General features: G+C 38.8%; 1 protein-coding gene across 1 annotated transcript; it reads right to left on the reverse strand.

Moving 5' to 3' along the window:
• Positions 1 to 3,118: 3,118 nt before the first annotated feature.
• On the reverse strand, positions 3,119 to 12,892 carry LOC308682326 (sterile alpha motif domain-containing protein 3-like). The gene is made up of 10 exons (XM_081351990.1): positions 12,802 to 12,892; positions 11,402 to 11,611; positions 7,511 to 7,577; positions 7,163 to 7,321; positions 6,897 to 6,984; positions 6,116 to 6,280; positions 4,716 to 4,922; positions 4,333 to 4,495; positions 4,096 to 4,175; positions 3,119 to 3,940 (listed from the first exon to the last, which is right to left on the reverse strand). Exons 1-10 carry the CDS (start codon positions 12,830 to 12,832, stop codon positions 3,644 to 3,646), a joined length of 1,467 nt encoding a protein of 488 aa, XP_081208116.1. The 5' UTR covers positions 12,833 to 12,892; the 3' UTR covers positions 3,119 to 3,643.
• Positions 12,893 to 17,891: the final 4,999 nt, after the last annotated feature.

A 17,891-nucleotide genomic window follows, 5' to 3' on the forward strand; every position in this document is an offset into this window, starting at 1 on the left:
AAAGAGTCTGGAGACGCCGTGGAGAACGTTCTGCTGCCTGCAACATCTGTGAAGAGCACAGGGCGCCAGTGGCGAATTGTGAAAAGCATTGTGAAAAGCACTGTGAAAGCACCTGTGCTCTTCACAGATGTTGCAGGCAGCAGAACGTTCTCCACGGCGTCTCCAGACTCTTTCACATGCTCAGTGTGAACCTTCTTCATCTGTGAAGATCACAGGGCGCATATGTGACCGACGTGACAGAGTCTGGAGACGCCGTGGAGAACGTTCTGCTGCCTGCAACATCTGTGAAGAGCACAGGGCGCCAGTGGCGAATTGTGAAAAGCACTGTGAAAGCACCTGCTTTCATCTGTGAAGAGCACAGGGCGCCAGTGACGAATTTGCCAATCTTGGGTGTTCTCTGGCAAATGCCAAACGTCCTGCGCGGTGCTGGGCTGTAAGCACAACCCCCACATGTGGACGTCGGGCCCTCGTACCACCCTCATGGAGTCGGTTTCTGACTGTTTGAGCAGACACATGCACATGTGGCCTGCTGGAGGTCATTTGGCAGGGCTCTGGCAGTGCTCCTCCTTGCACAAAGGCGGAGGTAGCGTGTACTGCTGCTGGGTTGTTGCCCTCCTACGGCCTCCTCCACGTCTCCTGATGTCCTGGCCTGTCTCCTGGTAGCGCCTCCATGCTCTGGACACTACGCTGACAGACACAGCAAACCTTCTTGCCACAGCTTGCATTGATGTGCCGTCGTGGATGAGCTGCACTACCTGAGCCACTTGTGTGGGTTGTAGACTCCGTCTCATGCTACCACTAGAGTGAAAGCACCGCCAGCATTCAAGAGTGACCAAAACATCAGCCAGGAAGCACAGGAGCTGAGAAGTGGTCTGTGGTCACCACCTGCAGAACCACTCCTTTATTGGGGGTGTCTTGCTAATTGCCTATAATTTCCACCTGTTGTCTATTCCATTTGCCCAACAGCATGTGAAATTGATTGTCAATCAGTGTTGCATCCTAAATGGACAGTTTGATTCCACAGAAGTGTGATTGACTTGGAGTTACATTGTGTTTAAGTGTTCCCTATATTTTTTGAGCAGTGTATTAGGAAATTTTCATTTTGGGGTGAACTAATCCTTTAAAGAGAAAGACAACATCAAAAGATTAGTCAATTCATGAAAGTGCTAAAATATTTGTACAATAATTCTTACACACAGTATTTCATTGCCACAAAGATATCACCATCAACTGTATATATATCAAGGGCATTAAAATCTAGCTCTGCCCCAGGCTGTATCACAGTCCATTCCAGGTCAAATTTGACTGAATAAGCATAAAAGTGCTGGCTAAAATACTTTGGATATATCAGTTTTCCACAAAAAACCCATGTAGTGTCCACATTAAAAATGTATTTCATTTGGAAAAAAAGAGGAATTCTCTCACCATGCAACACATCCAAAACAAAAACATCTTGTGTGGCATACTTGACATTGTTAACGGTTACTTCTGAAACACGTTGAATAACTTTATCTTCACTAAAAGAAACATCAGTAAAATATTGCTCTAGAGCACACTGGAGAGTAAGTGGTAAAGAACAAAATGGAGTGCTAGTACTGCTTCTTGGTACCTTCTCAAAATCATCTAAGAAATTATTTGAAGAAAACTCCCAGCATTGTTTTAACTGGTGGCGGTTGCTCAGAGTGGAAGCTATATTAATGAAATTACGACAATTACTTGCAATATTCTTAAAATATTGGTGTTTGCCTTCAAACCTCATGCACCAGAGAGAACGAAGAGGCCCAAACATTGAAATTAATCTAGAATAATGAATTAAATAATGGCACTTCGGTGTAATAACATTTCCAAATACAGCTTTCAACTCTGTCAAAAATTCTTGCACAAGTACATCTAAAAGAGGAAGGTTCTCTCTTCTCACCGTTGGAGCTAGAACAATATCTACAATTTCTCGGCACAACAGGTACACACGCCAATATTGACACTCAGGAGGTATACGATGTGCGATCAAAAAAGGAATAAGTCTAAAAAGGCACCATTTCTGAGATGCCGAGCCCACAATGCCTCCTTTTTGTAGTAATCTTTCAGACAACTGTACTGGCTTATTTGCTCTATCATTTTGACCTATTGTCATTCTCTGCAGCTCTTCGTTCACCTCTTGTATGCTAATATGTTTCTCTTTATGAGCTTGGCACAGGACAAGTTTCAAAACTAAAGGTATGACACCCTCTAACATGTCATGCATTATGTCTGGAGGTAAGGACTTCGTAACATCAAAATAAGGAAGCACATTAAACGGACAACTACACTGTACCCCATATGTTACTCTACTGTCAGGATTTTGCTGGATACATTCCAGGTGATACCGGTGAACGTCAGATGTTCTTAAAACATAACTATCTTCCTGAAATTTCTCTTTTATATCTGTATATGTTCCCATACAATGTCTACAAACTCTTCCTGAGTTAAATGACATACTGTATCCTCCAATCATGTGAGCTGAAAGGTTATCACCTGAAATGGTAGCTAGGGCTGCATGGACATTCTGCTCAACCCCACCAACAGTGAGGGTGAACCCATCTGTTGAGAGCACTTTAAGATCATCTAGCAGTGGCTTTAGGATAACTTCTAAGCCACACTCCTTTAAATAGGAATAGCGCACCAGTAATGCTAAATGAATATGCTTCACTTGAGACCTGTACCTTCCATGTACATTACCTACAGTGTAGTAGAAGGCGCACAGTTTGTGTTTTGTTTTCTTTGATCCCAAAGGATTTACTACCTCAAATTCATCCTCATAAAAATGCAGTCGTAATGCATTTGGATATTCTCTAAAGAAAGGATGCTCTTTATAGTACAATCCATCACTAAAGTCAGTTAAGACCTGTTCATCTTCAATATTTACAGACACTATGTCATCCCATACATCCTCATGAGAACAATATTTTTTTAAAACATCAGAAATGGGAACATAGGAGAAGCTACCTATTTTATGTCCTGTAGACCCTCTTAAAGTGTATTGAACTGGTTCAGTCAAGTCTAACATTGACTTACAGTATTCTTTCAATTTGAACTGAGAAGAGAACTCTTTTGATGCTTCCTCAAAAAAATCATTGGACTGTAAAACCTGCTGAAGTTCAGGACATCCTTTGACATCAAAACCATTTTCTTTAAGATGATAAGATACAAATTCATCGTAATTCTCCTTAAAAAAACAAAATAAAAAGTTTACATCACTAAGAATTTCCTGCTGAACTGATTCTGGTAAATTGTTTTTTTCCCTGCATTTTAGGATGAAGCTACAAAGATTATTTTTAAAGTTATATAAAAGTGTGTCCATACAAGGGGGGGTTTGGACATCTGCATCATCACACATAACATGCTCATGTTCATCTTCAGAAGCAGGGTTTTCACTAGCAGGCTCCTCACTAGCAGGTAAAATACAAGCTCTATGTTTTCTATAAACATGACATCTGAAAGATGGGTAACTAGAAAAAGTGGATTGGCAGTCATTGAGTCCACATGTGATCGAGAAGCCTGCCTCATGGGCATGAGTTAGTCCCACATGTTGGACCAACTTCATAAGAGTGAAAGTTTTTCTTTGGCACTTAGGGCACTGGTGTAAACGTGGGTGTAAACGAGGCATTTAGAAGAGGTGGTTTATAACTCTGGTTACAGTCGTCGGCAGAGGCCGGTCTCCCTTCACATTAATTTTCGCAATACATCGCTGGAGAAATGTCAGAGTGTTCTTGTTTTTGGGTTGGTATTCAAGATTGAAAACAAAATATGAATAAAACGAGGAGATCATGGCTTCCTCTACCTTCATGCCTTCACACACCTCGACCCTGTCTACCTTCAGGGAACAGGAGCTTCGTCCCTCAAATGTGGACTTCCAGTCTTCTTGGGTCACCTGGACAATTGGGTATGGTGTGTTGTGTTCACCCTGAAGAATACAGCAAAGTAGACAGGGATGCAAACACATGTTTGGTAAAAGAAAAAGAGATAGTCGATCCGATCCGATCCTATCCTATCATTCCTCCCCCCCCCCCCCCAAAAAAGAAAAAAAATACAAAACACTAGAGTGCTAGAGATCCATACCTCTCCCATCATAATGTGATGATCCACACTCTCTTTAAAAATGATTGGCAGGAGGATTAGTGCCGCTCTGAAGTCCATTCCTAGAAGAGAATCATGAAAAATCGATACTTTATTCATCCTGAAGGAAATTTTAGGCATCCAGTAGCTTATACAAACACAAAATCTGATTATCATCTCAAAATGCACTTTGTCTACTGATTTGTGTGAGTACACTCATAATAAGCGTTTTGTAAGTACCTGGTAGATCCTCGGTAAGCGCTTCTTCTCTGGCCTCCAAGTACTGTTTGACTAGTGGAGATTTTCCTTGAGCCAGGGCAAGTACTTTGGGAACAATCTGGTTAAAGCCATCAGTGAAGCTAATGCTCGCTGTGGAGTGGATACGACCCACCTCCTCCAACAGCTGCAGAAAGACAAAGACAAGTAAGCACCTGACCATGAGGGAAAGGGGATTACAGAGTATTTTAACATGCTATGGGGGGGTTAAGAGAATGCGAAGTGGAGTATAATTCTAGACTATACTAGCTCTGTTTAAACAAACCATGTTTACAAAGTCAAGACTTATTTAAATGTTTTTATAAAGGTCTTGTTGTTCTAGGGTACATCTAACTTTTAACACTTACTCCTGAGGGTGTCTTTAAGAAGGGATATTTCTTCACAGTGTCCTCAACACTCATTCCTTCTGCAATCTCCTTTTGCCTCCATGCTAAAGTTCTCTGCATTAGGTCGCGTACAATCACAGTGTCTGGCTGCGCCTTGCTGTATTGTGTTTGCAGAATCTTAACATGACCAGCGATTGAAGATGCATCTTCCCCAAGAACATCAAGTTCCTATTGACCAAAATAGTAACAGAACAGAAAAATTAAAAAAAGGATCAGGCCAGGGGAGTGTGGGACAGAGACTGAGAGATCTGACTTCTGTATTCTAAGAGAGGGGGAAAAAAGAGAGGAGGAGAGGTGAGTGAAAGAAAGAGACAGGCAGGGGGGGGTATGTTTAGCTGAGACTAGGGCTGTTGCGATAACCGCAATATTGCAGTACCGCGCTACTGACAAGCCAACCGCAGAGGAATGCAAGTAATCGCAGCACACCGCAATATTCGCATTTTCTTTTTTCATAAGGCAATAATACCCTTCTTGTTTTGAACTTCGCTCACATATATTGAATGTTAAATAAGTTAATAATGATAACGAGACTTTTTTTATCATGGTGATTTGTACAGAGGCTTTGTGAATTTGCACTTAAGCCTAAATAGACCGACGAATGATCGACGGATTGCGTGCGATTACCTGCGTCTGTCTATGAGGTAAAGTCATATAGATTTGTGAAAAGGTTGCTGTGTCCAAGGAAAGCGAAATATGTTGAATATGTCCCTGGCATCAGTGACAGCGCTGGTCAGCATTCCACAGCGTGAGGAAGCCGCAGGAAACAAAAATCAGAAAGCCACACATTAAATCGCATCAGCTTCAGCGTTACCCATGCGACGCGGTAAGCTGAGCCTTGAAAAGTGGAGCTCAAAGTTAAAAATAAAGTAACACCTTGTTTCATCACTATCTTTAAATGAATCAGCGTTTTTGAACGTGTTCGTTGAACGAACGGTTATATGAATCAAAGACAGGCTGTTCCCACTGTAACTGCGTGCTGAGTGACAGCCTTTCAATGCGCAGATAGACACTGTTTAGTTTCGGTTACATTACTGAAAATGTACTAGTTTTTGTGCATGCTGACCACATCATAACACTTATTTATATAGCAACAAATAAATATAAATAAATCAAATAAATAAATAAATAAATAAATAAATAAATAAATAAATGGCACATCGCGCTATTGAGCCACTCAAAATTACCGCAAGGGAAATTCCTTCACCACGACAGCCCTAGCTGAGACAAGAAATTAGGTAAGGATACGACCTTACAGTTCGACCCTTACCACGGCTTGTGCACATGTGACTAATCAACTCCCCACCCCCTTTCCCTCCCTTGTTTGACAATCAAACAACAAAAATTATTTAAATCCAACTCACTGATCGTGGCTTGGTTCTCAGAGAGGTGTTTGCACTCTCAGCATCAGGTAGCTTGGACTTCGTTCCATGGGCAAACTTCTCTTTGATCAGTTTCACTTCATCATTTTGGACAAGTGGAGCACGTTCGGTCTTGAATTTGCGTTTCAGCGACATGTGCCAGGTATGCTTATTTCAACAACAAAAATAAATCCAAATTACTCAACAAAACCTCTCACTTTGGATGAACAAAGCTAGTCCCATGGAGTTACAATGGAAGCGTCCATACGCCAAAAGACCGTTTCACAGTTTATATGTGCAATATGACCACTCACCTGCAGCAGGTCGCGGAATCAAGGCTCAAATGTGTGTCCATATACAGTAGCCTATAGGCTATATTCACCAGCTCCACTACTTCCTGAAAGTAAAACTGCATCTACCATTTCCTGTCCTATACTATTGGAATAAGTGACCAGGACATACCTGATTAATCAATTGTACAACTGACTGGATATTAACTAATTAATTATCCCACCTCATTGGTGGAGGTCTGGAGGAAGCTTTGAGGTAAACATTTGTGCTTTTATTCAGAGACCTGCTGCAGGTGAGTGGTCACATTGCTCCTATAAACGGGGAAACGGTCGATTGGCATATGGACGCTTCCATTGTCACTCCAGAGACTTAATACACACATATTAGGATGAAGGATAGGACTACAACAAAGCTAGCTAGACAACAATGACTTTCAGAGTTCATTCACATGGTTTAATATTTATCATGGAGTACATTAAGCAAAGCTACTTACATAGCCATTTCCCGTAACATCCTTCAGGAATGGGTATTTCCGGATTAATGCCTGGGCTACCTTGACATACTCTGTGTGAGTGGGATACCTAGAACAGAAACCAGTAAAAGTAAATGATTAGTGATAGATATAGCATCTGGATTGGATTGGTGAATGGACAAGTCCAGCAGAAACAGTGCCAACAAAAGACAGAATGAGCAGCAAGAGACAAAAAACAAGACACACAACACACACACGGGACAAAGAATACAGCCAGTAGTACTTACATAGTATACATGGCAACAGTCTCATGCAATACTCGTATTATTTTGTGCCTGTATTGTGGAACTCTCTGGACCTCCTCTTTGGCATCCAGCTTTGCTTGAAGCTCTTTAGGGAATGATGGGAGGACATAAACATCAGGCAGTCTCCCAAAGGACTGAGAACTAGTTTTACAAGAAAAAATAAAGACAATTTACGTCTGTTAGTTCGTTATAGTAAGTACTACGGTAGCCGAGAGGCCCTCACGGCCACTTTAAAGTACAATGATTTGTTTCGATTTCTTTAAAACAGGTAAGTATAAGAGCTTAATAAAAGAGAGTTGGTGTTGCAGTTGAATGAAACTCAACACTTACCTCGTAGCAGCATCAACATCTAGCACTTGAAATGTAATAGTGTGGATCTCCTCTGTGTCCATGTCCTCTGTAAGAATAAATAATTATATTGCCTTCATATAGCAGAGATACAATTAAATTAAATATCTATATTGTAATTATAAAATTACATTTAAAAAATATTAAATAACTCGTTTCATGAAATTAGATTTTGGTCATCCTAACCAGAATTGTTAAAGGTTAGCAAATGTTAACATGATTGATAATGTCAATGGCATGCAATTATTATTATTTTATTTTAAGGGGAAGGAATGGTCAAAAAGAAGAATTTTTTCAAATGAATTTAAAAAACAATGAATTGTAAGTTCTGTCATATTTTTCAATTACTACTACTACTGATTTAGTTTTTTTCCCCATGGTATCGATATTGAGGTATTTAGTCTGGTATCATATCGAAGTCACAATTTTGGTATTGTGACAACACTACTTCATAAATCACCTTTCCATTAGGGCTGGGCGATATATGGCCAAAAAAAATAAAAAATCAGTCGATATCGATAATTATCACGATAAAAGTCAAATCTTTATTTCTTTCAAGTTTAAGGCAGATTTTTGCTCCTAAGTGACAGTTGTAGAAACCAGAGCGTTAATTGTGGTTTTAAACTACTCTATTGTCAGAACATATCATTTTTTTTTTTTATGTAATACTGACTTTTCTGATTCTGAGTTTTATTTAACTTAACCATTGGTCATCCAGTATCACGCATTTAGATCATGACTACCACAGATGAAACCAGGCATAGCCTGTAGCACCTCACTATCATGGCAAAATGTAACATTATGGTTTCTACATACCTGCCAACCTTGAAATTATTTTTTGCGTACCGACGGGGTGGGGGGGGGGGGGGGTGGGGGTGTGGACGACGACGGCGACGACGACACACATGCATTATATTGCATTGCATAAAATGTGTGCTGGTCAACTAGTCTAAAATTAAGAAACCACTATAAAACTGTAAAAAAAAAAAAGATAGGCTACTTAATTTATTATTCCAATATCCAAATATGATACTAAATAACACAGGGAAAAGGGCTTCTATTTGTGACGTGGTCTTTGCATTTGAACATTGCGCATTTTAAACAGGACACGCATTAGCTGAATAAATGTTAGCCAAAACATTATAGGAAACAGTTGACAATAAATAGACAGGAGTCCAATAATAGCATAACGAATCACTTATTCTAAAAAGAATATCAAGTATACCGGTAAGTTAGATACTTGAATACTTAAATCCGACACATGGGTTTCTCGGCGACGTCATCACTGCTTGCGCACGCAACCAAGAGGCAAAAGACCCGCGGTCTTCGTACCGGAGTAAAGGGTTTAAGCTAGTAGCAAAGTGGTTTTGTTGTCGCTAAGTCAAAATGCCAAGGAGTTGTTGCGTAATTTATTTACATGCAGGCCTATCTGTTGTGTTTTATCTGCTCATTTAAATTATACGTGTTGTAAGTAATTCCAAATCTAGGCGAATGGAAGAGTGGGACAGAAGGAGGAAGTTGTATGTTATATTCTTTCTATTCATAATTTGACGAGCTGCACATGACCACATAGCACGTATATAGTTGTATGCATCAAGGGATTTGTACGCTCTAATCATTTCTCTTGTATACACACTTGGTGTCTGAATAAGATAATTATATATATCAGGCCATACAATTGCTGGCCACCTCTTGTCATCCACAATCCAAAGATCGTCATGTATTGCGCAGGGATCCGGTAAGATCTCACCATTGCTGAGATTAAGTTTTTTAATATTTATATATAGATTATAATCGCCACGGTCGGAGGTACTAATGGCTTCTCACATAATCCATCGTCAAATCTTTGATTTACAGTAAAGTAACGTTATATGTGTCATGAAATGTTGCAGGTCGTAAAGTAACGTAAACAAAGTTCACTTATATAAAAGCAAATTCGGGGTCTAGAGATGCTGCACTGCTAACATTGGCTATTACATTACTAACTTAGTCTAACATAATAATTCATACATGCATCACATTATGTCCGGATTTTGATTCGTAAACAGTTGGACGTTTTAAATATGAGACACAAACAAACAGATCCAACTCTGAAATTGCAGTTTATTATTGAGTCAACAAGAAATTACAAACAATGCGAAATCTACGTTAATTACAATGTTCTTTTACAGAACTCGGCATAACAGATAGCGGTTTTCTGCCTCCTGGATGCGCGCGCATCCGGTATAGTTTGTATACAAGAAACCCGTGTATAAGGGCTGTTAAAACGTTCGTCATTTAACGAATTTTAAAAACAAGGATGGATAATACAAAATGCTTTCTGGCATTTTCACAGAAAAAAACAAAAAACAAGCAAGAACAAAATTTAAACTTAGCCCGTCAAATTTAATTTTACAATTATCTTCTCTCTGTGCGCGCGTCCGTGTTTGTGAGAGAGCTCGCGCAGCACTGATACAACGGTACTTTTTAATCCATAACTAACACGCTAGTTTTCATACAAAATAAATATGTAACATAATTAGGTACTTTAGTTATTATTAACACAATAACGTAACACATGAAGGCTACGTTTCTTAGCACTGAGAATTAATTAATAAACGCCTGTTTCTCCAGACTCGCGCTTATCCGTAATCCACAAATGATCACATCACTTTCATAATCACGAAGCCATAGCGATTTCAAGTTTATTAAGATTTATTGTTCAGTATTTCTTGAGCATTTTATTATTTGCGTGGCTGAATGATGTCTTCCTCTTTTTCTGAGTGACCATGAAGAACGGAGTATTAGTAAGATAATCCATGCGATCCGTGTGATCATCGAATCCATAGGATTAGGTTAACTCAGTACAATATTTCAACTTTCCATATCGAGCCCAGCCCAGCCCGTTTACCTTCAGGAGTCAGATGTACAGTGACTACTGTAACGTTACTGTCCTCGCTTATGAAATCAGTCAGACTGCGGGCCGCGGGAGTAGAAGAAGGCGGATCGAGCGGGATTCTTTATTGGTGTCGATTTTCAGTCTCTTTTTAATGATAGGCCTTACGCATCTGTCAATCATCCCCGCTTGCTATTTGGGGAATGAATCCAGCGCTATGATTGGTCGAACTCTTCTTCTTTTGCTGTTGCTTGATTTGAGGACTGCGCGTGCAGAGGCGTCACCAGGTTTTTGCGTAGTTTAGACTAACAAATCGTACCAGCGTACTTTGATGTCAAAATGCGTATCCGCTACGCAAAATGCGTACAGGTTGGCAGGTCTGTTTCTATGGTATTTGTATGAAAAACAGTAGCCAGTAAATACATTAGCTTATATACTTATATACATTAAATAGCTTTATACATTAAATACTGTAATTATATTCCATTAGTCCTTTAATACATTGTCTACATTAATAATATAATACAATTCAATATGTATATCCCACTTTTCATGGTGCAGTTAATATTACTAGGCTAATGTTACAGTAAATCCATGGTAAATGATGGGAATTTGTAGACGGAAAATGACTATCGTTGCGCAGTGTTTCTCCTGTTTGTCAGCGCTGTTTCATCTGCCTTTACATTGTGTTCCTTTTCACTGGATTTCGTGACCGAGACCGATCAGAGTAAACGCATCGGCTCTACTGAGCTCACGCTGCCGTTTGGACATTGAGCCGAGCGGATAAATGGTCCGTGTGGCGCGCGGTTCAAATGAGTTTCGTTACGCTTTTGGAACGCAAAAACGTTATCGAACATTTATCGACCTCTTGATATCGTTTTATCGAGAAAAATTATATCACGATAATTATCGCTATCGTTTTATCGCCCAGCCCTACTCTCCATTAATAACATTGAAGTGCTGTGGGGTGGGGTGGGGTGGGGTGGGGGGGGGGCTACCTGTGCTGTGAGTAGCCGTTACGGGACAGTCTCTACCCATGTTGGGTTGTGTGTTCCTTTGAGTGGGACAGGCCTCTCTGTGTCCAGGCTCTTGCATCTTTCGTACTATTTGAAGGAACTTGGCCTGCTTTTTGAACGAGCCTTTAAATAGATGGTCCAGCATTGAGTCAGTTAAGCCCAGGTGTACCGTCTCTCCATCCACTTCATTTTCTATTAAGTAAAAAGTAAATTTTCTATTAATAAATAGCACATTGGAATTTGATCATTACTCATGCATTATGGGTATATACACAGTAACTGGTTGTCCACATTTCAGAAATTCCCACAGATTTCATTTGTTCCGTAGAGCAGTGTTTCTCAAATATTGGTAGTGTACCCCTAGGGATACTTTGGAGTACGTGAATTTTTTTGCAAAAATACTGATTTAAAAATACATCATGCATAATTCCTACAATAATTATACTATATTAATGAATGAATTAAGTGATGGATTCTACATTTGAAAAAAAAAAAACATTTAAATGTTTTTTTTTGTTTTTGTTTAAAAAGGCTGTTTGTATTCTTCCTCTTTAAAAAAAGTCCTACCAAAAATGTTTTGCACTGGTTAGGGGATACTTGGCTTAAAAAAGCAATTCAAAGGGGGTAAGTTACAATGTTGAAAAACGTTTAAGAAACACTGCTATAGAGAAGACCCGGGAATAGGCTAGTTGCGCGTGGCCGCCATTTTGGATTTCGGATCAGCGAGTGTGTCGCATTACGCCGGTGCATTTAATTGCCACTCGCTCGTGTGATAGTAATATGGATCTTAGAAGTATTTTAAGTGATAATTGATTCTATAAACAACTATAAAAGATACATTTCGGCTTTATCCGGCTACCTGCACCGGGCGTAACGCGAAACTGGAAGTGTCTAACCGCACACTCGCTGATCCGATGTCCAAAATGGCGGCCACATGCAACTAGTCTATTCTAACGTGCACAACATAGCCGCCATCTTCTAACGTTAAACTGAGTTCCACGTGCACAAATGGAATCGAACATCATCCAACATCTTCAACATATAAATATACAATACCCGTACACTAAACACCTACACAATTGATTATCTACATAGCTGCAGCACTATTTGGACATCAACTTAACTTTAACTCAACTTTTCTGTATGAGGAACTCGAGCTAACGAGCCAACTCTAAGCTGGCAAACGTTAGCTAGGTCAGCTAATATTATGCTTTTTTCTTTACAATCTTTACAACTAGCTAACGAACGTTAGTGGAAACTTACAAATAAGTCCCGATATAAATGTTAGTTCGATCTAACTGTAACTTAGCTAACGTGCAGCCAACTTTAATCAGCAAGTGTCACTTAAATGTAACTTTACGTTAGCTAACGACAGTACTCACCTCTGAATTTCTGCACTTCAATCTCTGTCATAGTTAAACCATCTTCTTTTAAAGTTTGGATCAGCTCATCTGATGATAAAGTTGGCAGGGCCATTGTTGAGCTGCAAAGGGTCCAGCAGGCTCCAGCGACTGACAGTGAGTGAAAGAAAGAGGCGTCAAGTGACCGCTGACGTAGAACGCGAATAACGGCGCGAAAAAAACAGCCAGTCATAATATTAGACAGACCAACAACAGGACAATTTTAACAATTTTCGCCATCTTATTCATCACTAAATTCACTTATGAGAACGTTTTAGGCGAGAAAAGAACTGTTTAGATTTCGAATATAGGCAGTCTTGTGAAAATTGATGCCAAATTGACAATTTGCTTAAAAGTTTTCGGAGTTGAGAAGCTCAATGTGAGGTGACAGCCAGCAGGCGCCTGCCCCAGCCGCTAGCTCGTCGCTCGGCCAGTCCTGCTCAGAGACCCCGCTGTGAGCTGGAGGTCTCGCAGACCGGTCTCGTCAATAAAAGGCTTTTATTTCGCCGCTGAAGATTAGTTTGTTTACATGCTGCTCTTGTAAACACTCAAATTCCATTCATGCCATTGACATCCAAGTTCACCCTATACTCATGACGTCACATACATACTCACTATCAGTGAAACAGCATGAAATAAACTTATCACAGAATTAATGAATAAAGGAAAACATAAAACATGCAGAATAACACTATACTCGGTACTTTATCTCCACATTTTTATCTCTGCATAACTCGCGGCGCGCGGGCGCTAATCACACCAGGTTTGCTAACAATGTTCGCAGCACAGATCGTTAACACTATAGTTTACAGACTCAACAGTCTCATATACATAAGAAATAATACAATTAACAGTCCTTCTTATGAAGATCTAAAACAATGATGGTGTACATTTTATACATTCGTTACCTGTAAAGGATGATATTAATTAATGATGCGACCATCAGCTTTGCTTTATCTTGAATGAAACGTATCGCGAGAAGAACTCCTTCTCTAAATGCACGCAAGCCGCGCCCACGCACACACAACCAAGCACACACATCTATCTTAACTATAATAATATATTATTGAATTAATTCGAACCAATAGTGCTTATAGAACCCACAATATATGCAACAATTATTTAAATGAAAACAATAATGATAATAATTATAAAAATCGAGTATAAATCTGTAAATAATCCCTTAGCAGAAACGAATGAAAATACTTACGAAACTTGATAGTGATAATAATTATGCACTTATCACAGAGGATTATTCAGCATACCACATTTACAAATTATGACAAAGGCTCTATCAGTCTTAGAAAAGGCACACATAAGTAGCTGCTACCCCAGAGGATTGTGTACCCTGTAACTTGAAAAGTACTTCTTAGTACCCCACATGAAGTGTACCCTTTGACTTGAATAAGGTACTTTTTTGTACCCTGCAGGATGTGTACCCAAAAGGTACTTCTAAGTACCCAATGGGAACACGATAGGACCTTTAATGGTACATTTGTGAATGTTGTACCTTAACTATTACTTTATATGACAATGTACCTTTTCAAAGGGTACATATATGTACCTTTCACCATGCATATTTCATTGTGTACCCCTTTTCTTTGGAAAGGTACTTTTTGGTACTCAGCTGAATACATGTTTGTTCCTTTGCTGGCACATTTGTGAAATTTGTACCTTAAAGTACTTAATTGTACCCTCACTGTACCTTTATTTCTGAGAGTGTACGTTGCTTTATTTTAGATATCCATAAATAAGTAATTTCCCCTCCCTGCCATAATCAAAGAAGAAGTGGGTTCATTTCCTTATTTCTATGAATGGAAGAAGAAAGAAGTAGTCACACTAATTCACTTTAAAAAAGATGCTGACATGCATGCTATTCTCACCATGGAAGTACAATAACATTAACTTCCTTAGATGAGAAAAAAATGTTCTTGGTTCAGATTAGTTCTTATTTATTTATTGCTTTCAGTTCGAAACAGTATCTAACAGCATTAAAAAGACGATTAAAAACTCCTTCGCCCTCTGGTTGTTCCAACATTGTGCTAATCAGTGCTAATTACAAGTTAACAGGTGCTATGTGATTTGATGATTTGAACAACACGCTCTGCTCCCGCCTAAAGTGTGATGCGGGCCTAATTTGCATACAGATATCTGCAACATCATTTGGCCTAGTCAAAACTCTAATTCAAGATATCTGTAATTACATTTTGATAGGCAGAATGAAAGTTACAGATATCTCAAATTTCAGATATCTCTAATCAAAATTAATTTCAAGATATCTATAACTTGATAATAGATATCTACAGTTAAATTTTGACTATCCCTATCTCTATGGCAAGCCGTTTTAGCTTAAATTGTACCCAGCGTTACTCGTCGTAATTGCATTTTTACTAGTAAGAATTCAATTAGAGAGCTCTACAATTCAATTCTTACTAGTAGCAATTACAATTAGAGAGCTCTCTAATTCAATTATTACTAGTAAGAATTACAATTACAGAGCTCTCTAATTCAGTTCTTACTAGTAAAAATAACAATTACAGAGCTCTCTAATTCAATTCTTACTAGTAACAATTCCAATTAGAGAGCTCTACAAATGGATTTTTACTAGTCATATATCTCCATTGACTTCCATTCATTTTTAATTACAGAGCTCTACAATTGAATTGTTACTAGTAAGAATTACAATTAGAGAGCTCTACAACTGAATTGTTACTAGTAACAATTGCAATTAGAGAGCTCTACAACTGAATTGTTACTAGTAACAATTGCAATTAGAGAGCTCTACAACTGAATTGTTACTAGTAACAATTGCAATTAGAGAGCTCTCTAATTAAATTCTTACTAGTAAGAATGCAATTACAGAGCTCTCTAATTGATTTTTTACTAGTAAAAATACGAATTAAAGATATGTATAATTGCAGAGCTCTGTAATTGAATTAAAGAGCTCTGCATTTGCATTCTTACTAGTAACAACTGAATTAGAGAGCTCTCCAATTGGAATTGTTACTAGTAATAATAGGATTAGAGAGCTCTCTATTTAAATTGTTACTAGTAAGAATTGAATTAAAGAGCTCTGCAATTGCATTCTTACTAGTAACAATTTAATTGTAGAGCTCTCTAATTGTAATTCTTACTAGTAACAATTCAATTGTACAGCTCCGTAATTAAAAATGAATGGAAGTCAATGAAGACATCTGACTAGCAAAAATTCATTTGTAGAGCTCTCTAATTGGAATTGTTACTAGTAAGAACTGAATTAGAGAGCTCTGTAATTGTAATTCTTACTAGTAATAATTGAATTAGAGAGCTCTGTAATTGTTATTCTTACTAGTAATAATTGAATTAGAGAGCTCTCCAATTGTAATTGCTACTAGTAAGAATTGAATTGTAGAGCTCTCTAATTGAATTCTTACTAGTAAAAATGCAATTACGACGAGTAACGCTTGGTACAATTTAAGCTAAAACGGCTTGCCATATATCTCCAGTTTGAGATATCTACAAGGCCATTTTGACTAGTCATAACTCCAGTTACAGCTATCTATAACGTCATTTCGCCTAGTCAAAACTTAATTTAAGATATCTGAAAAGGAACATGTAGATATCTTGAATTGAGGTGAGTTAAAGATATCTTGAACTAGAGTTATGACTAGTCAGAATCAAATTGAATATATCTCAAACTACAAATACAGATTTCTACAATTCAGTTGCAGATATCCATAATTCACATAGTGGATATCTGCAACTGAATTGTAGATATCTGTAATGATAAACCCCATACAAATGAATGGCAAAAGTGACGTCATTTGTCCTAGGAAGAATGTCTTTGTGGATATCTAAAATGACAGTTATGGATAGGAAGAATGTAGTATTTTATTTTTGACTATAGGCAAAACTGAATTACAGATATCTGCAACACATATCCAGTCTAGCTGTTAAATGTTAAAACGGCTTGCCATACTGTTACAGTCATAGACTGTAAAAAAATAGGTTGGGTTCCAATTCAAAGTTCACATCTAGCCAAGTCCAGTTCAAATCCCCGGATGTGTTCTTGATCCGCCCCTTTTACCGATGATGCATCGAGAGCCAATAGAATCTGTCTGCATCCTGCAAGACTTCAAGTTACGCCCCTTCAAATTACGTCATTTCATGTTAGGCCCACTTCAAATTGCTCACTGTTTTTTTCGACTTTTAAAAGCAGCGCTGCACAGACCGGTCGGTGTATGATATGATATCAAAGTACCACAAGAGCGATAAGAGCAAACAGACAGTTCTGAATGCTTTTGAATCGCTCTCGCACGAGTTTAACATAAACAGAACATACTAGAGTTGATTAAACTGACTCTTAGCTGTTCAGTAACCGAAATGCTTGTTTTGGTATACAGTAAAGCAAGCTGCAATCTGCATTAGTGCCAGGCAGAGCCATAGAGAGAAAGAGTTGCGACACTCCCATAGACCTCCGTTGTAAAAAATGGCGGCGCTTTTAACATAGACAGTAAAAGAAATGGACACAGCGACCCCATTGGAACTCAATTGAGACAAGTGAAGCCCGTTTTCAGCGATTTCTTAGCACTTCCTTTCCTGACGCGCAGACTCAAACCGAGCAAAGCGTTACACGGACCACGTGAGCAACCCGTCTGTCTTCTAGTAGCTGTGCCAAGAGAAATCGGAATCATTCCCTTCCGAATCTTGCAGAGACGGAGAGTGTGATTAGGAGCTGTCCATGAGCTTGGAGCAACTTTTGCTAGGTATTCTGATTAATTATATTGTCATTGTGCCTCCACGTCTCCCCGATTGCCCGCGAGCTTCTCCTCCCGTCCATACGGTAATCTCTCTAGTGTGCGACAGAGAGTCGCGTGATTATGACGCAATCGTTAGCATACTTTTACAAAAACTGCTTCTACGGGGCCATTACATAAGCTACAAGGTAATGGAGCATTTTATACATTGTCGTGTTTCTTTAGAAATAAAAAATGGACAAATGGAGTCTTCAAACGCCTCAGATGTAAAGTTATTCGCTGTCAAAGTGACGCCAAAATGAATGGAAGTCAATGGGATTGCTAACGCAAGTGAAG

Source organism: Scardinius erythrophthalmus (assembly GCF_964197995.2).
Source record: "Scardinius erythrophthalmus genome assembly, chromosome: 21".
Classification (NCBI taxonomy): domain Eukaryota; kingdom Metazoa; phylum Chordata; class Actinopteri; order Cypriniformes; family Leuciscidae; genus Scardinius; species Scardinius erythrophthalmus.

Bases quoted from the DNA above. Each gene is read 5' to 3' on its own strand.
- LOC308682326 (XM_081351990.1), bottom strand. From the start codon at position 12,832: ATGACAGAGATTGAAGTGCAGAAATTCAGAG. The intron at 6,985-7,162 runs GTAAGTACTACT...TTTCTGTTCTAG, and splicing joins ACTGTTGCCATGTATACTAT to GTATCCCACTCACACAGAGT. The intron at 4,496-4,715 runs GTAAGTGTTAAA...GTCTTTCTGCAG, and splicing joins TCTTAAAGACACCCTCAGGA to CTGTTGGAGGAGGTGGGTCG.